Source organism: Vitis vinifera, chromosome 19 (genome assembly GCF_030704535.1).
Source record: "Vitis vinifera cultivar Pinot Noir 40024 chromosome 19, ASM3070453v1".
NCBI classification, from domain to species: Eukaryota; Viridiplantae; Streptophyta; class Magnoliopsida; order Vitales; family Vitaceae; genus Vitis; species Vitis vinifera.
The window spans coordinates 4647641-4670991 of record NC_081823.1 but is presented as its reverse complement, the minus strand read 5'-3'; the positions used below and the strand labels follow the sequence as shown (position 1 = coordinate 4670991).

The following is a 23351-nucleotide window of genomic DNA, read 5'->3' as shown; positions in this document are numbered from 1 at the left end:
TATTGGAACCAAATATTGGTGCATATACAGGGTGAGGACTTGGCTACGGAGAATAGTTCCCATAAGTAACATGGAGCTGACAATTACCCAGCTTCTTTTCTTCCCTTTGGAGCTGTTATTTATACTTGCAAAAGCATCCTGACCCAGATGGAAAGCAATTAAGCAGCGAAACCATGGAACAAAACTACGAAAGTAGGAGTTGAAGGATCTGCAAGGGCAGCATGATCCTGATTCCATGAAATGCTGCACGTTGCTGTCAGGATTTTTAACACCAGCCTTGAAACAGTTGAGCTATTAACATTCTCAGAACTTATTTAAAATATTAAAAACAGAAGTGAGCCCCTCTTTAGAGATGAAGAAACACCAAAAGCAGAGTCAGGGGTTTCCAAGACGTAACAGCATATGAAAGACTGGTATATTTGAAAAAACTAGTTCCAAATGTGTACTGGAAAACCCATTCGATGCAGCTTCTATTATTGAACTTTAATAAAGAAAATTTGTGTTAATTGAACATACAAGTGGGATTGATAAAGACTAACCAGACTGTTGAGCAATACACCACCAAATTCCATTCTGAATATATCATCACAAAACTCATTAATTATATGGGTGTATGTACTATTCCAAGCTTTATGGTTGGGGAAGACACCAAAATGAGTTGAAACCTTCAGCATCCTCAACAGTTATTACAGTCATGAATCTCAGGACAAGACGAAAAAACCAACATGAAATTCGTTCTATCGACCATATATGAGCGTAATGGTATATTCATTACCAGAAAAAGCTGCCATCCTGCTTAGTGATGAATTTGCTTCCATCATAATCCTTTGGGTGAAAAAACCAGGCTCTTTAGGCTGAGGCAATGCACCCTCACTCCCCAACATCAGAACCACAGAAGACATGTTTGGTCGATCATCTGGATTACTTTGTACACATAATAGTCCCACGTTGAGTGCACGTAGCACTTCAGACTGATTATAGGCCTCCCCCAAGGATGCGTCAATCAGTTCTAAAGGTCTGCCCTTCATATGGAGTATCCATGCCTAGACCATTCAAAGCAAGATCAGTAGTGGTTTTATTGCAAAAAAATAGGGAGATATCACTCAATACTTACATGTCCAAGAAGATTAAAGCAGTGGTCTGGATGGTTAAATCCTCTGTTTCTCTTCCCACTAACAATCTCCAGCATCAAAACACCAAAGCTGAAAACATCGGATTTTACTGAATATACTCCATCACTAGCATATTCTGGAGACATGTAGCCACTGTAGAAGACCATGGAAGGAAGATATGAAATTATATGCAATGAAAATAAAGTATTGGCAACATTTCTAGATGTACTTACAATGTTCCGACCACCCTTTTGGTATTTGCTTCAGTATCATTTTCTCCAAAACTTCTTGCCATGCCAAAGTCTGAGATTTTGGGGCTCATCTCATTATCGAGTAAAATATTATCTGCTTTAAGATCCCTGTGGATTATTCTGAGCCTGGAGTCTTGATGAAGATAAAGAAGTCCTCGAGTAATACCATTGATAATGGCAATGCGCTTAGGCCAATTTAGTACCATGCTTTGCATTTGATCTGTCATTTTTTGTGTCAATTCAGGTTAATCCATTATACTTATTGAATTCTTGAAAAGTAGAAAATGATTCGAATGAATTTCAAATTTTCATATGAGAGATTCAGCTAGAAAAAATGTGTAATGCCCAAAAACATGAAAATTATTCTCAGTGACAAGGAAAAATTGTCAGAATACTAAGGGTTCAAAATCCCCATGGTTTATAGAAGACCTAGATGGACTAGAAAAAAGAAAACAGAAGGAAGTGGTTTATCTTGGAACCATTTGGTCAAAACTCAGTCTAGAATATAATGAAGGAATATGTCTAGAGAAACAAAGGACAAAGATCACTCAAGCAATCTCATGAGACTAAATATATTGGGGTTTTTGAGACAAACCAAAAATGAAGTCCAAGCTTTTGTTGGGCATGTACTCATAGATCAACATCTTTTCTTCTTTATGAATGCAGCATCCTAAAAGCTTCACAAGATTTCGGTGCTGAAGTTTGGATATATATATAACTTCATTTTTAAACTCATCAAGTCCTTGCATAGAATCTTTTGACAGCCTCTTCACAGCTATTTCTTTTCCATCTTGCAATATACCCCGAAATTATCATTAGACATGACTGTTAGAATGTTGACCATCAGTAGTCATTTCTGTATGATTTAAGTGATCTATGAACAAAGAAGTGTACTCTTCAAATAAACAAATTATTCATGGTTCCCTCATTGTCAGTTTGTGCTCTGAGTTTCTGAAGGCATATCTGTAAAAGGTTATGCACTTTCACTAAAAGCATGGGGACTAAATTTTATACTTTTGAAAGCATATTTGCATGCTAAAAATTTTATATCCCGATAAAGAAGTTTCACAAAGTTCTACCTCATATACTAGCATCAAAATGATAACATATTGACCTTGATGCTTAACCTTCCATATCATAAAGACTAGGGATATAGACCATCTTTCGAACTGCACAGCAATGTATCATTATCAATATAAAGGAAGAGCAGATTCTTACCTTGTAGACAGGTCCAAAACCACCCTCTCCAAGCTTATTGTTTCTTGAAAATTCGTTGGTGGCATTCAAAATCGTACCTAAGTCAAATAATGGTAAGTCTAGATCCTCCTGTCTTTCATTGGTTTTAGCACTTTCACTACTTTGTTCTGTTTTCACTGTAAATCAGAGAATGGAAGGAATACAAATTAAGCAAAATATAATTTGTCAAAATGTTGGGTCCTAAGTAGCGATTGCCATGGATGAGGCTGAGGTCACTTTAAGGCCAGTCAAGTTCAAAGAAAACCTGAACTTGACCCAATACCAGGCCTAGATAAATTCATTAATCATATATTCAAGCCAGGTCATTCCCTTGCTCCCTCTGTTGTACCACACAGTGGACCTTCAAGGAATATAAGTAACTACCTTTTCTCTTTAGCTTCTTCTTCCTCAGAACATGCAAGGTCGCGGCTAGGCCTAGGAGGATCATTCCCGCAATTGACACAGTGCTGACAAGGACCCACCTTCTCTTCTTCACTTTTGAACTGGCATCTTGATCCAGAAACAAAACAATCAAACAGGGAAACCAAGAATTATTATGGGAAAAGTACAAATTTCCTATATGGAGGAATTTCAGATTCAAAATATTTGTAGTTCCAACCCTGAAAGCAGGAGTTCAAGGAACTGCAGTTGCAGCAGGATTAGAGGTCAGAATTCAGATGGCATGTTCATGTGTAATATCATCTAGTTAACTGCAACTAAAAGCTGTGCAACAAAATTTTAAAGTTTTGCATGGACCAGTGCTTTACGATCTGGACATCAGAGAATAAGCACTTTATACCATGAAAGAAGAAAAAGGTTCAGCCTTGCCCCTTAGTTGTTTGTTTCACAGATTTTTCACATTGGCCATGTTTCAGAAAATGGCAAAATTTTATTACTAAGAAAAGTCATAAACATAGCAATGAAGAAATCTCATACCTAATTCTGATGCAGCCATCCTTATGTAGAAATCTTGCCCATTTTCAGCTAACCCTTTTATATCAATCAAGTCACCAAACCAGAGCAAGCATCCACTTCCTCCTCCACTGATATTTGAATTTGTATAAGCAGTGCAAGAGCAGTCCCTCAAGCACATTGATGCGCATTCCTTGAGGTTCATGCTTTCATTAAAGGAGGTGTTTCTAGTGTCTGGAAGTTTGACACCAGAGACCTTTGCAAACCCATCACCCTTCTGACAATCTAGTGAAGTACTTCGCACACAGCCATTTGACCAATCCACCCTGTCCCATTGGTCTGGGAACTTTGGTACAAATCCTTTTATACATCCACATCTTGGAGACCGGTAGAGGTTACAGGTGCTGTATGCTCCGCATACTGCGAAGCTATCACAGTCATCCTTATATGTAGTTGAGTAAACATTCCAACTGTTGGTTCCATCGACCCATATGAAACGCTGCACGTTTCCATTAGGATTTTGCACCAGCCTTGAAAGAACTGAGCTGCTAACAAGCTCATAGGTAAAGTGCATCTCCCTTTCATTGAAAACAAAAGAATAGTTAAAAACTTTGTTTGGCCTTAGTTCAGGAAACCCACTAAATCGAAGACCATTCCATGGTCCAGACCGAAAAATCACAGCTGAGTCATTCCTCAGCAATAGTTGTGGATATCCACTAGGATCAAGCGTATACGTAAAATTACTTTTCGAAGCGTCATCAGTGCTCTTCCATGATGATAAGTACCGATCCAGGCCTGTCACTGTATCCTTCCAAGCTTCATGCCTGGTAGAAGAGTATCGCATGGACAATCAAAGCTCTGCCATAAGAAATTTTCTGGGTCATCATCATTTCCATTTCTCAGTACAAGATTTCCAGACTCCAAAAGCTGGGCAGTTGGATTCTGTGCAGATCGTGATGCATTAGAAGACCAAATGGAGCTATTAGTACCACTGAGAATAACAAGAGTTCCCTGGTCTGTGACCTTCAAAACTCCCAATGAATCAGTGAGTGGGATTTCTCTGTTGCCAACCCATACCACAGTCGGGACACTCACCTTCTTGTACCATATTCCCAGGTACCGATTTTTGGAATTACCCGGGTGGAAAAAACCCAGTTCAAAGCTCCCACCAGCTGAAACGATGGTCTCCCCATCTTTAATTTGTTGATTTGCAGTAATGGTGTCTACTGCCGTGGAGATTCTTAAGATGGAGAATACATAGAAGAAAAGAACTACGAGTTTTACAAATGCATCCATTGATGCTATCAGAAAATGGAGGCTTGACTCCTCATGTGCTTCCTAAGACTCTTAATACTACTCTTTTTCAAACGGCAGGATTAATGCAGTTGTGTTGGTTGGCCATATTTCCAAGCTTTTATGAATTACTAATCAGTCATTTTCATTGAACATATATTCCTTTGAATTGAATAAGAGTTTGATACCTAGAAACCTCCATCCACCACCATGCAATCAATTTGAATTTTCTATGCTTCTTAAAATTGACAATCACAAATGATAATTTAACAAATGCCACAATGAAGGCAATCTCAAATACCTCAATTGCACGAATTTCCCCATTTATGACCAATCTCAAGTCTTCTCTGAAAGAATCTGAATATGAGGTGAAGACCAAGAACAGTATGCCATTCCCACCCAGTTTTATTCTTTGCAATGTTTGGAGGATATTTGTGTTTCAACTCACAAAAGACAAGTGACTTTGAATACGATATAGATATAAATTCCATTTTGAAAAATCTATATCTTCCAGCTTCTGTTCAACTTCCATACTGACGTATAGCTTTCATTGTTTATACAGGTTGTGCAGTTAGAGTAGATGATCTTTCATGCGACCTAATTTTTACTGCTTTCTTAGATGTAGACACTTTCATATGGTTCATTGTTTGTTTTTATCTAGGACAAACAGATAATGTAAAGTAAATCTTTCTTGGTCTTTTTCAAGTGGGAACACCTCGTCTCTTCACCTCAAAGCTTTACATGCATGTTGACTACGGATTTGAAAGAAAATTCCAGGCATTAATATTGAATTAAAACCCCTATATGTTTGCCTTGACTAGTCTTCTTCAATGCTTTTTCTTTTGTTTTTCCTTTTCTCCTATGCATGCTAGACAAATTCTTTCATTATACTGGACAGTGGTTTCCGACCAAATATCTCAGGAAAATTTGTTTCGGAAACAAAATAAATGGATCAACTTGAATGAAAAAAAAAAAGAAAGAAAGAAAAAAGAACTGATGAGACACAAAGTATGGTATTAGATTAGCCTAAACACTTACAAATAATCAATGTAATTAGAGGGTTGACAGAAGACGCTTAATATTAACATTTTGATTTGTCTCTAGACTTGTGGCTGTACAATCACTATAATTAATGTTCACAACCTTGAGGCTCCAACTCATTTTGGAGGCTTCTCTCAACCACACAGCTAACATTCAATGGAAGGCTAATCTAAGATGTAAAAGTCCATCAAGTAGGAACGGTTCTCACAAAGACTAATCATTCAAGCTGTGCAATCTGGTCAATGTTGCTGGCTGCTCTTGTACTCATGTATACTAGTCATTTGCAAGTTGCAGTATCCTGGAGCCCTCATCTTTCAATTCTGCTAAAGATGGATTTGGCTTCTTCCTTCTTTCTCGAATAATCAATGACCTTAATTTTTTAACATGTCAGCATCAAGTAAAAAAAGGAACCACTGTGACAATATTTTGACCACAAGTCCTGATTTACTTTGTTATTTAATTCAAGGGGGACTATATGTCTCCTAATGCCGGAATACATTAAGGAATTTGTTGTAATTGAAATATTTTATTGCGGTGAAGTTTGGAATAGCCCACTGAAAACTAAACTAAATTTGCAGTTTGAAGGAGAATGTTGATCCTTACAATGGAGCAAAACAAGTATAAGAAGACAAGGCAAGCGTATAAGGAGTGGACCCTCATTTTTCATATGCGCCCCCACTCGATTGGTGAGACTCGCTTTTTATTGGTGAAAAATTGGTTTTGGAAAAGTCGGAGTCGCCACTTATTTTATTTTATTTTAAAAGGGAAATTAAAACAAGAAAGAAAACCCTAAAAAAGTGACTCCATAATTTTTGGAAAAACGTGTTTTTGAAAATTTCGAGCTTAGATCTGAGGATTAGGTTACTTATTGGGAAGGTACCTCTAGGAGGTAGCACCCCTCTAAGCCCTATAAAGATCTCTACTGACTAAGTTGAGAGAAATGTGACAATTAATTGGTTAATTATAGATACCTAGGTAGGTTAAGCGATTTCAAAAGTAGCATGCCTAACAAAAAAACCAATCACAATCGTAAAAAAGATTTTGGGTGCGTACCTGGACTGCTTCTTAAGCGCTATCACAAAACATCAAAGGTTATTTTACATAGTATATCATCCAGCATGCGCTTTATAAAAAATAATCGAACAAAGAAACAAATCGCAAGGCACCTAAGCACTATCAAACATGCATGTGGTTCATAGTGACAATCATATTCACAGAATTTAGAAGGTAGGTGATAGCGGGCGTACCTGGATAGTATAGATAACTCGTAACGTGTTTCCGCAAGACATGAGGGGTTAGATAATAATAATAAAATACAGAAATCTCAGCATGTTTTTTATTTAATTAGCATAGCAAAAATGATCAAAGTGTACGAAATCATCAATTATCACGTACATCTTGTAGATAACTCCTAAAGAAATAGATAGATATGATTTCAACAAATGGCAAAGGTGGCAGTAAAGACGAGTATTGAATTTTTTTTTAATGTAAGGGTTCCACCAATTCCCCAATTGATATACACAAATCTAGCCCAAAATTATCTCATTTGTTTGGGACCACAAGCTTGGATTCGTATTCCATTCAAAACTAGAATTTTTATTGAAAACTGATAAAGATGCAAACCGATCAAGACATAGCTGCATATTATTTAAAAAATGAGATTTTGATTCTAAGGACTCTAAATGAATTACTTTTAAAATAGAATTTTCAAAGGGATCTTTTAAAAAAAGTATTTTATTTTAAAATAAAAGAAATTAATTTGAAAACAATTAAAACATAAGAAACAAAATACCGAGCAAAATAGAAGAAAACAAATTCATAGAGTGAAATTTTTGACAACCGAGCAAACTAAAGTGGTGAGAATGGAGGTCAATCTTCACTATTTTCCGACAACCTCTAAAAATTAAATTAAAGATAAAATCATTATAGCAACCAACTAGAGATTTTTAGATCAAGCAAACTAACATTTTAACAAATCTAACTTTCAATTTATCATTAAGAATTACAAGCTAACATTTAAAAAGTCTAACTTTCAATCTAGCATTAAGACCTATGGGAAACAAGTTTCTAAAAAAAAAAGTTTCTATCTTTTAAACTATCATTAAGAATCATAAAATAACATTAGAAAATTTTTAACTTTTAATCTATCATCGAGAATTACAAACTAATATTTCAAAAAATCTAACTCTCAATTTGTCACCAAGAATTAATGACTAATTTTTTAGAAACATATCAATTAAGAGTAACAATTATCAGAGACCACCAAAACAATAAACCATTCAAACTTGGATCAAATAAGCTAACGAGATACTCACCAAGAATTAATGACTAATTTTCAAGAAACATATCAATTAAGAGTAACAATCAAGGATTAGCATGTGATCAATTAAACCCACAAACACATCCAGACTAATTAAATTGAACCAAATCAAATCAAGGCAAATAATAATTTTCAATCATAAAATTAATTTTATTAGTGAACTAATATTATAGAAAATACCTAAACTGAATAGATGAGTGAAGCTAAATCAGAATAAACTAAGGACAAACACCTTCGAATATAAAATTGATTTTATTAATAACTTAGAATTATGAAAATACCTAAAATAATTAAAATGAATCAATTTAAATGAAAGCAAACTAAAAACAAAATATGAATTCAAGGGATCTACTTTCTAAATAAACTTACATTATTAAAATGAAATCTAGGCTTTAAAAAAAATATTTTTAACACTAATTAAGGCAAGTCTAAAATCAAATATTTAACACGTAAGATTAATTATTTTAACAAACTAAAACTTTATAAGAACACCTAAACCTAAAATCAAATTGAAAACTATCCAAAATGAATTTTTGAGACTAGGTCTTTAACCTACATGCATGGCCAATCTCATTAATAAATAAATAACAAGGAATTAAATAAATAGCAAATAAATAAATAAAACTCAAATGTTCTCAATATGATGCAATAAATCAAAACTAAATTAAATAGAGATCCAATCATTTTTTTTTCAAAGCTAAAACTATATAAAATTGTATTTTATGAATTTAATATGATAAATCAAAACTAAATTTAAACAAAATTCTAATCTTTATGTAATAAATCAAAATTAAATAAGAATGAGATTCATGTTGTCATACTAAAACAAATATATGCTAAAACTAATAAAATAAGTCAAATCACTCAACCCGACATAATAATCCAAATTGAAAATAGACTAAACTTTAAATTCTCCAAAAAGCCCATATAAAAAAAACTAACTTACCTAGTCGGCTGTGATGCTATCAAAGTAATGTTGTGGTGTGCGGCTGGTGCAGTGAAGAACGAGTAAAGGATCATCGACTGTTGTGCTTGGTGCTAGTCGATTGTGACGTTATCAAAGCAACCCGGATGTGTACGGCTGGTGCGGTGAAGAGTAAGAAAATGACCACTAGTTGCCGTGTTTGGTGTTGAAGGGTTCTTTCCATGGAGGAAGAGTGGAAGAGAAAGGGTGAGGCATGGAGTAAGAGAGGACGTCAGCGACAAAGAAGTTGATGTTACAGCTTGATGATTGTTGGAGATGCGTGGGTGTGGCACAAGGTGTAGCCGCGTCATTGACAATGTGGAATGACACTCCTGAAACCGATGTGCAATCGTGGGAATGTATCTCTTTTACGTGGAGATGTGTGCTGAATTTTTCTTCAAAAGAACGGTACAGTTGGTTCTCAATGCATGGTATAGTTGTGGTGTGTTCTATTGATGGCAAAATTCCTCTACTGCAATAGTCGTCACCAGCAACAAAATCTCGATCAACGCGTTACAGTGAATCCTCCTTCCTCCTACAAAAAAGATGTCCGGATGGGTTGTCCGGACATACCCTCCGATGACTAAGTTAGTCTTTTGGAAGTTGTTGGAAAAGAGTTTTCCTTTGGGAGTGTTGCTCCGTGATTTTTGTCAAGGATGTTTATCCCTTAGCAGGATGTTTATCCCTTGTATGCTTTTAGAATGCTTCGAGAGTTCTCACCTCCCTGAGAGCTTTTTTAGAGTTTATATATGAGTCAGAAAGTATGGCACCGCTGTGCTAGCGGGTCCCATCGTCATGATTACGGCTCACAGGTGGCGAAATAATCATGATGTTTCTGGTCCAAGATGGCGGTTGTCAGGAGGATATTTAGGCGGTTCCACCGCCTCAATTTATGACTTTAAATATCGGGGATGTGTCAGGAGTCCTGAAAAGACTTGGGAATGTCTTGTCGAATGTATCTTACATTAAAGATGAGTGTCAGTTCAGGAGACTTGGTCATTAGTGTCGTCAAAGTTATCTTTTTTATTGTGGACAGAAATGGATCCGACGAATCGCAAGTATCTGACGAGCCAAGCTATCTGGGGAATCTGAATTGTCGGCCACGGATGTTATCCGGATAAGTGTTACCGAAGGATCCGGACATGTCTGCCCGGGGAAGTTGAGTTGTCCTCCTCTCCCATCCAGCGGCAGGCGCCGGATGTGAAATATCCGAAGAAGGTGGAACGTCGGCCGGATATAATTGCGGCTGTGAGACACTCGGATAAGTGGGATGTCGGCCGGACAGAATAGCAGCTGTGAGACATCCGAATAAGTGAGATGTTGGCCGGATAGAATGGCGGTTGTGAGACATCCGGATAAAGTAGAAATGTTGGCCGCATCTGGATGTGAGATATCCGGATGGATGAATGAGAATTTCCGTCTGGGTGGAATGAGAAATGCAACGCGTCGCAAGGGAGACTGTCTGCGTGTCCTAGGGAGAGGAAGCCACGCGGAAATTTTTAGGAAGGATACCACAATGCCCCTTTTTATATCGTCTGTCTGGCCCGGTCAGAAAAGGCGGGATAAAAATGCTTCCTTTTGTTGATATGCGACCATCCGAATGGGTGCTGCCTCGACAGAATTCCGGATGTGAGATACCTGGAGATAGTGGTACGTTTGCACCCGAATTTTGTGGGCGCGCTTGGGATCTTCAGGCAATGCCCCCGCTTGTAAATAGGCTTTGATGTCAATAAGTATTTGGCCATGCGCTCGTCCTTGGCCTCGTACTCTTTTAGTATTTGTCCCACGACGAGCTGGGAGTCGCTGTAGATTTTGATTTTTGAGGCGTTGAGGGTGATTGCAAGGCCCAATCCGAATAGGATGGATTGCTCCAATCGTGCTCCGGTTGGTGCTTTTAGGAGGAGTGCGACTCCTAATCCGGACGAGAGGGAGACCCCATCAATATTTAGAGACCACTAATCATCCAGAGTCGATTCTTTGTCCGCCATGTTGGGACATCGTTTGATTTATCCGGGATTAGACCGGAGTAGTCTCTAGTGCCAAAGCGACCCAGAGTGACGTCTCTGGTGCCAAAGCGACCCAATTTTTTGCTCTGGTGCAAAAGTGACCCAGAGTGACGTCTTTGGTGCGAAAGCGACCCAGAGTGACATTTTTGGTGCCAAAACGACCCAATTTTTGGCTCTGGTGCCAAAGCGACCCAGAGTGACGTCTCTGGTGCCAAAGTGACCTAGAGTGACGTCTTGCCATCATTTGTATTGGTGCCAAAGCGACTCGATTTTTGGCTCTCGTGCCAAAGCGACTCAGAGTGATGTCTTCAGGATTCGAACTTGTAATGGCGACATGGCTATGCTCTGGTGCCCAATCGTACTACCGAACTGTGCCAGACGGGGGCATCATAGCCGGAATGGGTTGGGGGCAGAGTGGCCTTCATGTTGGCGACAAGGCTGTGCTCTGGTGCCCAGCTGTACCACCGAACTGTGCCAGACGGCGGCATCACAACCAGAATGGGCTGAGGGTAGAGTGGCCTCCGTGTATGTAGTTTATTACTGCCCTAACAGGAGCCGTTGGGGCGCATGGGTCTCGACCAGGGGAAGATCCTTCACCTTTAGGCGCTGTTCGGACGTACTGCTTCAAGTGTCCCGCCTTTAGGAGATCCTCCACCATGTAATGAAGGCTTCTACACATTTCAGTGGTGTGCCCATGATCTTTATGGTAATCACATCTTTTGTTGCGGTTCCTTTCTGAGGGGTTCGGTCTTATTGGTTCTGGCCATCTGAAGCCGGGCAGCTTGCGGATTATAGGAAGCAGTTTTTCATACGACTTGGTGAGAGGTGTCTGAATGAGTGGCGGGCGTCGCTCATCCTGCCCCCTGTTGGATGACCCAAAATGGTTGGGTGCTTTGAAGCTCCTGGGGGCTTCGCTTCTTACGACTTGGCCAGCTACCAGGACCTGTTGTGTAGCGGCCCGGACGTCGTCTTCTAGCATGGAGTATTTACTCGAACGTCGGAATAAATCGTCCATGGATGTAGGAGGTTTTTTGGCGAGGGACTCAAAGAAGGGGGTCCCTGGGTATATGCTCCGTTTAAAAATTTGGAGGATTGTGTCCATGCTGTACGATTCGACTTGTAGGACAGCTTGTCCGAATCACTTCACGAACTCTCTCAGAGTTTCATTTCATTGCATTTTGATGTTCTGCAAGGTGCTAATATTTTGCTTATGTTTGGCTGAGCATAAGTATTGTCCCACGAAGACCTCGGACAGATCCCGGAAATTGTTAATCAAGTTCGCGGGCAGTCGATGAAACCATGAGAGAGTCTGGCCTTGTAGGCTTGCTGGGAAAACTTTGCATAACAGCATATCATTCCCTATGTCAAGGGTCATGAGCTGCCGATAATGCATTATGTGATCAAAAGGATCGTTGGATCCATCATACGTGGAGAATTTCGAGACGATGAACCCTCGTGGGGGTTCATATTTAATGATACGAGAGTTGAAAGGCGTGGAGAGCATGTCGTCCAGGCGCCTGCTGATAGAGCCCGAAGAGGCTAGGTGCGAGGGATCTCTACCAACTCGCGCCACGAGTGGGCGGGCGGCATGTCCCTGTAGAGTAGGCAAGCTCGAGGGCTCGCAGTGTGCATCCAGCAATATGGCGGTGTGAGGCCTGTACTTGTTGGGTGTTTGGGGTCCCAGACGCGCGCGCTGCATCAGATATTTGGGGCCTTTTCTCACGCTATCGCTTGGATGAGACTCGAGTAGAGCCTGAACTTTCGTCTCTTCGGACATGGTGAGCGTGCACCCGGGTTTCATTAGGACATGCTTCATGCGCCTCAAGGGTTGGGCTCGCCTCGAGGGATAATGGAGCTCCCTGGTTGTGACAGGGGTCCTGTCTCCGCTAATAGTGCTGAGGTTGGGAAGAACTTTGGATCCTCAAGAGATTGTTTTCTTCCCTGAGTTTCTTTGTTTCTTGGAGCATAATTTGCATTTGCCGTTCGTTTTCTCGCTGTCGTCTTTCCATGTCACCTCTGGCGGAAGAGCGACTCCTTGACAGTGAAGTCATCTTTACAATTGGAAGGTACAGGATTTACTGAGAAGAAAAGATGTTCCCACAGACGGCGCCAATGTTGATGGCAAAATTCATCTGCTAAAATAGTCGTCACCAGCAACGGAATCTCGATCAACGCGTTACAATGAATCCTCCTTCCTCCTGTAAAAAAGATGTCTGGATGGGTTGTCCGGACATACCCTCCGATGACTAAGTTAGTCTTTTGGAAGTTGTTGGAAAAGAGTTTTCCTTTGGGAGTGTTGCTCCGTGATTTTTGTCAATGATGTTTATCCCTTAGCAGGATGTTTATCCCTTGTATGCTTTTAGAATGCTTCGAGAGTCCTCACCTCCTTGAGAGCCTCCTTAGAGTTTATATATGAGTCAGAAAGTATGGCACCGCTGTGCTAGTGGGTCCCATCGTCATGATTGCGGCTCATATGTGGCGAAGTAATCATGACGTTTCTGGTCCAAGATGGCGGCTGTCATGAGGATATTTAGGCGGTTCCACCGCCTCAATTTATGACTTTAAATATTGGGGATGTGTCAGGAGACTTAAGAAGACTTGGGAATGTCTTGTCGAATGTATTTTGCATTAAAGATGAGTGTCAGTTCAGGAGACTTGGTCGTCAGTGTCGTCAGAGTTATCTTTTTTATTGTGGGCGAAAATGGATCCGGCGAATCGCAAGTATCTAACGAGCCAAGCTATCCGAGGAATCTGAATTGTCGGCCACAGATGTTATCCGGATAAGTGTTACCGAAGGATCCGGACATGTATGCCCGGGGAAGTTGAGTTGTCCTCCTCTCCCATCCGGCGGCAGGCGCCGGATGTGAAATATCCGAAGAAGATGGAACGTCAACCGGATATAATTGCGGCTGTGAGACATCTGGATAAAGTAGAAATGTTGGCCGCATCCGGATGTGAGATATCCGGATGGATGAGTGAGAATTTCCATCTGGGTGGAATGAGCAATGCCACGCGTCGCAAGGGGGATCGTCTACGTGTCCTAAGGAGAGGAAGCCACACGGCAATTTTAGGGAGGATACCACATGTTCCTCTTTAACTTGCAGCTGTGTGGGTACCTTTGGAGAGGCGTGAAATCTCAGTGCATAGTGCAACTCTCTCAATGCATGGTGTGACTGCCTCCACTTTCCTTCCCAATGGTGCGGTTGCCTCCACTTTCTTTCTCTTTCTAATGTGCCTTTTTTTTCATATGAATAGGGTGCTTCTTCTAATAGCGAAAACGTCCAATAGAGAAGATCTCTCTCTCTTCCTCTAGAACAGTGTAGTCGACTTTCCCTAAAAAAATTCTGGTGCGGTTGTGGTGTCTCCGATAAGAGAAATTAGACCCAAGATCGTCTCTGAAACCCAACTTTCTTTCCTCCTCTCTTCTTTCCCGTTTCCCCGCACCTTCCTCTAGATCTATGAATGGTATGACTGCCACTTCTCTCTCTTTTTTGGATGCCTTTTTTTTCAAAAGCTCTTCTCTCCCGTCTGGTTGCAAATCCTCACCTCTAATGATGCAGCTACTGATCTTTTTTCCCGTTTGGTGCTCCCCCTACCTCCTTTCTAGATGCGTGCTTTGTCAACCTTCATTACATGCGACTGCCAATCCTCCCCTGTAATGGTGTTGCTGCCGATCCTTTTCCTGTTTGGTATTCCCCCTACTTCCTTTCTAGATGTGTGCTTTGTCAACCTTTCTTTCGCGTGGCTGCCAATCTATTCCCTCTAATGGTGTCGCTCCTCCTTTTTTCAGACCACTTTTTTTTCTTTTTTTTTTATCTGAACACCGCCTCACTCCCTTCCTTATATGGACGCATGGTGGAGGCTTTTTCCTTTCACGTGAGAATCCTCTCCCAGATTGCAGTCATGTGAATGTTCATATATTACTGAAATTTCTCATTCAAAGTCAATCTCAATCTGTATATATCTGTCTTTCTAACATCTATCATATTTATTCTTTTGAGCTCTAAAAATGGTATGAATATCCTCTTCCCCCGATATGGAGCATGTGGAATCCCATGCAAAAATAAATAAAAAATAAAAAATAAAAGAAAACTAAGGGTTAGAATAATAAAAAAAAACATGTAACTAAGAATTAAAAATCTAAAATATGTAATTTAAAACAAAATTAAAAATATAGATCACATGCATATCTAGAACAAATTATCGACTAAAGCAATTCTCTATCAAAATAAATTAATAAATAGATAAATAAAAATGAAATGAATATAATTATTAAACTCATGCAATTTTCTAAAAAATTAGTAAAACAAAAACAAAATCAAGCACATGCAAACCATACGAGCTATGCAACCATGCAAGCCATGCAAACCATGCATCCATGCAAAAATTATCTAAAAGGTGACTTAGGTAAGCTCAGGTAAGCTTAGGTGGGTCAGGGTGTGCCTAAATAGGTCAAGTGTACCTAAATGGGCCTATGGTGCCTAAGTGAGCCTAATGTCATAGGATGCTTCAAACGAGCCTCCCCATGGGTTTATACAGAGTTCAGGAAGCTTTTGGAGACTCCTACACTTAGCCATGAGTGGGAAGAGTGTGGAAGGTTCTAGAGATGCCTAGAGAAGTCCACACATCTCTACACTATGGTGGAAGGCATGAGAGGAGTCCAAGGCTTTCTAGAAAATTCTAGAGGTCTCTTGTACATAGACTTGTATATAGAATGGTGTAGAGTGTTCTAGAATCTTCTTGATTTGTAAGGAACCCTCCAAGGTTCTAGAGAGCTCCATTGGTGCCTATAAACAGGTGAGGGCCTCATTTGGCCAAGGCACCAAGAAAGTGAGTCCCCAAAAGCACTTGTAAAGGCTTCCTTGAGTAATAAAGCTTCCATTCTTTAAGAGTTGCCTACTACGCCTTCTAAAGCTTCCGAGCCGTGAGCATCTTAGCCTAGCAAGCTAAGCATTGGGAGTCAGACTGACTTAGCAAGATCAAGTGTCTTGACTTGTCTAAGTGCCGCATGAGCTTAGGAAAATACTAAGTCTGTGACACTAAGGTGGTGCTTAATGGGCTAAGTGTACCTAAATGGACCTAGGGTGCCTAAGTGAGCCTAAGGTGGTACCTAATGGGCCACGGGTGTCTATATGGGACAAGGGTGCCTAAGTGAGCCTAAGTGGGCCAAGTGCATCTAAATGGGCCAAAGGTGCCTAAGTAAGCCTAGGGTGGTGCCTAATAGGCCAAGTGTGCCTAAATGGGCTGAAAGTGCACAAGTGGGCCTAGGGTGGTGCCCAATGGGCCAAGTGTGCCTAAATGAGCGTAGGGTGCCTAAGTAGGCCTAAGTCTAAATTAGGCCTGCCAAGAGCCACAATGGGGTTAGATAAATCCCTCAACCAAAGTCCTCAAGATGGCTTAAAAAAATATAGGTGACACGAGTAGTAATAGGCCACTAAGGAATTGCTATAAAGTACCGAACAAATACCTAATAGGACATGTGCTAGAAAAACAAAATGGAGGGCCTACATAAGGTGTCATAGGATTCTCTTTTCTGGGACAAGGATGGATGCCCTCACAAGACTTGTAATAGCCTTGTTTTATGTAATCTCCATATTAAGAATCTGTAGTGCAATAGACACCATAATTGTTAATCAACTCATCAAAGATGGTGAGACCATCACTTCAGGTGGTGGAAGCTTTGAACTGGGTTTTTTCAATACGGGTAGTTCCAAGAATCGATACTTGGGGATATGGTACAAGAAAGTGGCTACTGGGACAATGGTCAGGGTTGCCAACAGAGAAATCCCACTCACTGAATCATCAGGAGTTTTGAAGGTCACCCACTAGGGAACTCTTGTCATTCTCAATGTTAGTATTGATAGCATTATTTGGTCTTCAAATTCATCACGATCTACTCAGAATCCAAATGTTCATCTATTGGAGTATGGAAATCTTGTTATGAAAAATGGGAATGATAGTGACCTAGAAAACTTCCTATGAAAAAGTTTTGATTATCCAGGCAATACTTTTCTACCAGGCATGAAGCTTGGAAGAAACAAGGTAACAGGCCAGGATCGGTATCTGTCATCATGGAAGAGCTTTGATGACCCTTCTAGAGGTAATTTCACATATAAGCTTGATTTTGGTGGATGTCCACAAACACTTGTGAGGAACGGCTTGGTTGTAAAGTTTAGCTCCGAACCATGGAATGGTATTCGATTTAGTGGGTTATCTCTATTAAAATCAAACCTAGTTTATACGTATACTTTTATTTTTAATGAAAATGAGATATATGGTATTTATGAGCTTGTTAACAACAAAATTATCATGAGGCTGGTGTTGAGTCTTAACGGTTACACACAGCGTTTCACATGCATTGATCATGATTGGAACCTTTATTCAAACACACAGATGGATGACTGTGACAATTATGCATTATGTGGTGTGTATGGCATCTGTAAGGCTAATCGCTCTCCAAAATGTGAGTGTATGAAAGGATTTTTCCCTAAGTTCCAAAGCTATTAAGACAAAGGGGTTTGGTCAAGTGGATGTGTTCAGAATGCTTCATTGGGTTGTCATGAGGGTGACGGGTTTGTAAATTACTTTGGTCTAAAACTGCCAGACTCGTAGAAATCATGGTCTAATGAAAGCATGAACCTCAAGGAATGTGCATCAATGTGCTTGAGGAACTGCTCTTGCACTGCTTATGCAAATTTAGATATCAGAGGATGAGGAAGTGAGTGCTTGCTCTGGTTTGGTGATAGAATCGATATCAGAGAGTTCCCTGAAATTGGACAAGAGCTTTATGTAAGGATGGCTACATCAGAATTAGGTATGAATTTATCTGGTACCATTTAAATTTGATACAAAATTTCAAGGAGGAAAATCTCTTAAAGTATTTTGACCACTTTCTGAAACATTTTTCAATGTGAAAAATATGTCAAACAAACTGCTAAGGTTGAGCATCTTTTCATTAAAGGAACTACTTACTTCTTAAATTCTATACTAGTGTTGGTGCACACAAGATATCCAAATTTTATATTTTAGCTTTGAATTCCTTTCAAATAGATGATATAGTGTATGAATATGCCATCTAAGTTGTGCCCGCCAATCATTCTACAATGGCACTTCCTTCAACTCCAGTTCTAATGATTGTAAAATACAAATATATTGGGGATCAAAAGTCCCTCTTTCAAATTTATATTTTTCCTTCTTCATACATGATTTTCTTGCTCAATTGCTTTCTATTATACTTTTGCAGGGATAAATAGCAGGAAAAGAAGGCTGGCAATTATCAGCTCTGTGTCAACTATAGGAATTATTATCCTAAGCCTACTTCTAACATTGTGCATTTTCAAGAAGAAAAAGTGATTCGTGCCCAATTGGTGTCTCAGCTAATTTGTGTCTAGTTGGTGCTCCTTGATAGAGGGAATAATCAACAAAATTTATAACCTATAACACCATATACTAGGGTAGCAAAGAAAAAGCTACTATAGTATAGCGACTCTAGGATCGTTCACTGGGAAGGATTAGCAAGCTATCAATGATACCAATTCCAAGTGAATTGGTCTTGTTTCATTTCAAGGTTAGCTTAAGAAATAAAACACAAACTTTGATTGGTAAAGATTTAAACTAACTAACATAACAAGTACTCGGAATAACTTAGAAAGAAAAGCATTCCTTGGAGAGTTAGGTTCACTGGGGTGGTTCCTCATGCAAAAGACATAGCTCCGATCAGATGGTTTCTTTCCTCACATTAGAGATTCAACATATAGTCAATTCTCTAACCGGTGCTGTACAGATACCTCCTTCAATTAGATTTCACTTTAATTCTCTCACTGATGCAACTTGCAATGGTTTAAGCCTCTCACTAAGCCGTAACCATTCAAGGTGATCTTTAACCTTGGACTTCCCTTCGCAAGCTCGCAAGAGATAACTAATGGATGTCTCCTTGGAGTCCAAAAGCTTACCAAGTGTTGGCTATTCTAGAAAATCCTATCCTAAAGTCACCTCCCAGAGGCTCGCAAGGGGTAAACTAGTGCATTTCTATGGTTGGAAATCACTTGCCTTACCAAGTGTTGGCCCAGGTGACTCTAAGGTGTTTTAAGTTAACTAAAAACATAGAAATCACTAAAGGATTTCACTTCCTCTTCATTAATAGCTAAAACCACAAAGCTTTGCATTCTTGCACTTGGAACCTTCCCCGGCAACCTTAGCTCCAAGGAATTAGAGGTTTAGTTACTCATTCTCTGGGAAAAACTCCTCAGAGAGTTCATAACTTAGTATATAAAATAAAAATACAAAGTGAGAAGGTAAGGCAATACAAAGAACTGAACTTTACTTGCTTACCAAAAAATTTTACAAAATGCTCTCTCTCGAGAACAGGCTCCCGAGAGGTATTTATATCAACAAAATATAAAACTAATTGTTACATAAATATTTACTCTTTTTACTAACTTAAAAGCTAAGGAATCTTGTAATTGGTGGCTTACAAGGAGTATTTTGGGATTTAGACAACAAAAATCTGATGCAAAATATCTCCCAATGTCGGTAGCAAATATCGGGATGCTTCATTTTGCAAGAGAAAATGGTGTCTGCGAGATTTCGTAGGCACTCAAGAAGGGCTACGAAATCATTTCGCAACAACATGCTAACTTCGCAGGGCTGCGAAGTTGGCTTCCACCTTGAGGTTCTCAGCTCCCAGCTTGCGGCATATATCGGGCAACTTCAGGAGGGAATCCACAACACTGTACAAAAAGGCTGCGAAATCACTTCGCAAGAAAAGGGTGATTTCGCAGCACTTTGCAAAATGCTTCCTTCAGCTTGGAGTGATTGGCTTCCACTGGCTGCAACTTCTTCGTTTCAACTCCGAATTGCGCACCGTTTAAAGTATTGGATTTTTGACTTCCTGAGCTTTGAAATGGTATATAGCATGCATCAATTGGACCTCAGAAAGTGCTCCAAAAGTGGCTGCTACGACTGTTATCAAGAATATGCTTCTTGGCAGATTTTCTTTACTTTTTCTCCTTGCAATCCGGATTTACTCTTGGCAAATGACTTCTAAGCTTTGCCCAAGATTCCTCATAACTCTCCTCAGTCTTGACTTGCTTTGGTGATCAAAATACTAACAAAAACACCAAAACTCACACAAAGTAATTAAAATTGCTTTCAAGGGTCCTTAACATGCCAATTGAGTTAAAAGGCCTAAACTACTACTCAAAAGTGTTTAAAAGGATTAATTATAGGCTATCAAATAACACTTTTTGAGTAGTAATCAAAAAGCAAATAAAGAGAAAAGGTAACAACTCATATTAGTTCTATCACTCTATATTGCTGTAAAAAATTTTGTAAGGAAGCTAAGAGATGACCAATCTCGATTGCATGATCCATGAATTGATCAAAGCCTATAAGTTTAGGTTTCTGTGTATCTGAGAGGGAGCATCCAAGTGTCCACTTAGCTAAACCATGACTTTTAGCTCATTCTTATCCTTATGAAATTATTCTCTTCCACTTTGTTCCCCTAACCCCTGGTACCTCACCAAGCCTATATTTTGCTTAATTTCTTTCTTCCATTTTGCACTTTGCAGGGAAAATATTTTTATACAATTTGGAAGGAAGGGAGAGTGAGGAGGATCTAGAGTTACCATTACTCAACTTGGCTACGATATCTAGTGCAACTAATAACTTTTCAAGTTATAATCATATTAGATAAGGTAGTTTTGGCCCTATTTACAAGGTAAGAAAAGGTGATAAAGAAAAAGTGAGAGAAAGGTATTTTTCAATGGTTTTGAAATTCTAACCAATGATATTAATGATTTAATTTTAGGATATGTTACAAGATGGAAAAGAAATAGTTGTGAAGTGGCTGTCAAAATTTTCTATTCAAGGACCTGATGAGTTTACAAATGAAGTTATATACATGTCTAAGCTTCAGCACCAGAATCTTGTGAAGCTTCTTGGATGTTGTATTCAAAGGGAAGAAAATATGTTGATTTATGAATACATACCCAACAAAAGCTTGAACTACTTCATTTTTGGTTTGATTCTTTAGAACCCAATATAGCAACTCTAGTCAGATTAATACCAGATTTTTTTTTTTCCAAATATACATTTGAACATGATTCTACTTTTTTCCTGAATCATATGAAATTAACTTAAAACACTGAAGGCCCTTTTTCTCTCGAGTTTGAGCCATTAACATTCTTTCATCAAGGCTAGAAGTATTCCATCTTTATGTTATAGAGTATAATTGTTAACCAAATGCCTAAAGAAAGATAACTAGGCACAAGATGAAGTAACTCAATGTCTATTCTTTCCCAATCCATTTGTATCTAAACTATTCAGAGCTTGGACTACTAGAATCATTCTTGGTTTTTACACTGTTGCTAGCATCTGAGCCCCTTTCATGGAAATTTTGAAATTCATTTTGTTTGTGGAAATTTTTAAAATTTATTTTCAAGAATTTAACAAGCAGAATGGACTAATTAGAATAAAATAAAAATGGACAGATCAAAAGCGAAGTATGGTACTAAATTGGCCTAAGCGGTTTCTCATTATCAATGGTATTGTTCGAGGGCTTCTTTACCTTCATCAAGATTTCATATTGAGAATAATCCATAGGGATCTCAAAACCAACAATATTTTACTTGATAGTGAGATGAACCAAAAAATTTCAGATTTTGGCATTGCCAAAAGTTTTGGAGGAAATGAAATTGAAGCAAATACAAACACGGTGGTTGGAACATAGTAAGTACATTTGAAAATGTTGTGAATAGTTTTGTTTTGGTTGGTTGTAACTGCATCTCTTCCTTACTCTACTACAATATTGGGTGTTTATACTTTCATTTCTTTCTTCAATGGTCCCTTGCAGTGGTTACATGTCTCCAGAAAATGCAATTGCTGGATTGTACTCAACGAAATCTGATATTTACAGCTTTGATGTTTTGGTTCTAGAGATTGTGAGTGGAAAGAGAAACAGAGGATTCTATCACCTAAGCTCCCACATTAACCTTCTTGGACATGTAAATATCAAGTAATATCTCCTCCTTTCAATGTCCTTAGAAAAATTTAACTACTGCTGACGTTGCCTTGAGTTGTATAGGCATGGACTCTCTATATGGAAGGTAGATCTTGGAACTTATTGATACATCAATGGGAGGTACCTGCAATTGATCTGAAGTGCTGCGTTCTATCCATGTTGGTCTGTTATGTGTCCAACGTTCTCCAGATGATTGACCCAGCATGTCTTCTGTGATTCTTATGCTGGGTGCTGAGGGTGCATTACCTCAGCCTAAGGAGCCTGGTTTTTTCAGTGAGAGACATGTGCTGGAAGTAAATTCTAACCCAGAGAACACATTGTTTTCAAGCAATGAAGACAACGGTACAATATTAGAGGTTTGAAACACGAGGCAACTATGACCCTTCAGATTTTCTGTCATAAAATTGTAGGAGATACACTTTGGTTCAATGAATGTCTTTGAGCTGCAGCAAAGCCAATTTTAGGTTACTTGCTCTGGCAATCGATTAGGAAACAGACAGTATCAGTATAACCAAATAAAAAACTAAAATGTAATCATCTACATAATTATGTACATGAAAGATAATTGAACAGAGATTACAGTGGCATGTGAAATCTTGAACAACCACAAAATTGAAGACATTCAGGTCAATTCAAGGCAAAAACTTGTTTTTTGGGCCAAGAAACAAATTAGACCATTGATTTAAAGTCAACATATGTGAGCTAGCTTTAAAGATATATATATAGTGAAAGAAACAGATAAAAATGTAAACCGACATTCTTCTCCATTCCATGGCTGCTTTAAGGGAATAAATGGCCTATACAGTAGTATAACGGGTACATCTTGTACTGTGATAAAATGCTACCTGAATCAGTATCTCTGTTAGCACTAATACGATTCCATAATCACTTCTAAAGAGGGTTTTATGCCAGACTATGCATTCTAGGAAAAAGGTTGATGGATCAGTGCCTACTAACTGAAAACTGAATTCACTATGCAATTTGAAGGAATATGGTGAATTTTAAGGGGGGGAAAAGAAATGTTCAAGGAGATTATATTAGCATTTATGGTGTGAGAGAAGGCATTGGAAATGGAGAGACCATAACTTCAGGTGGTGGAAGCTTTGAACTGGGGTCTTTAGCCCAGGTAACTCTAGCAATCTGTACTTGGAGGTATGGTTTAAGAAAGTTGCTATTGGGACTATGGTATGGTCACC

At 39.1% G+C, this 23351-nt stretch overlaps 1 protein-coding gene and 1 pseudogene across 1 annotated transcript; one reads left to right on the top strand and one right to left on the bottom strand.

Moving 5' to 3' along the window:
* Window positions 1-441: 441 nt before the first annotated feature.
* On the bottom strand, window positions 442-4807 carry LOC100247054 (G-type lectin S-receptor-like serine/threonine-protein kinase At4g27290; annotated as a pseudogene).
* A 16832-nt stretch (window positions 4808-21639) lies between these two features.
* Window positions 21640-22371, top strand: LOC100258815 (G-type lectin S-receptor-like serine/threonine-protein kinase B120). The gene is made up of 3 exons (XM_059735544.1): window positions 21640-21863; window positions 21988-22075; window positions 22219-22371. The coding sequence occupies exons 1-3, from the start codon at window positions 21640-21642 to the stop codon at window positions 22369-22371; spliced, it is 465 nt and encodes a 154-aa protein (XP_059591527.1).
* The last annotated feature ends 980 nt before the right edge of the window (window positions 22372-23351 follow it).

Excerpts from the sequence above, each read along its gene's own strand:
- LOC100258815 (XM_059735544.1), top strand. The coding sequence starts at position 21,640 with ATGGTACTAAATTGGCCTAAGCGGTTTCTCATTATCAATGGTATTGTT. Across the intron at positions 21,864-21,987 it reads AACACGGTGGTTGGAACATA|TGGTTACATGTCTCCAGAAA; the intron begins GTAAGTACATTT and ends GGTCCCTTGCAG. Across the intron at positions 22,076-22,218 it reads ATGTTTTGGTTCTAGAGATT|GCATGGACTCTCTATATGGA; the intron begins GTGAGTGGAAAG and ends TGAGTTGTATAG.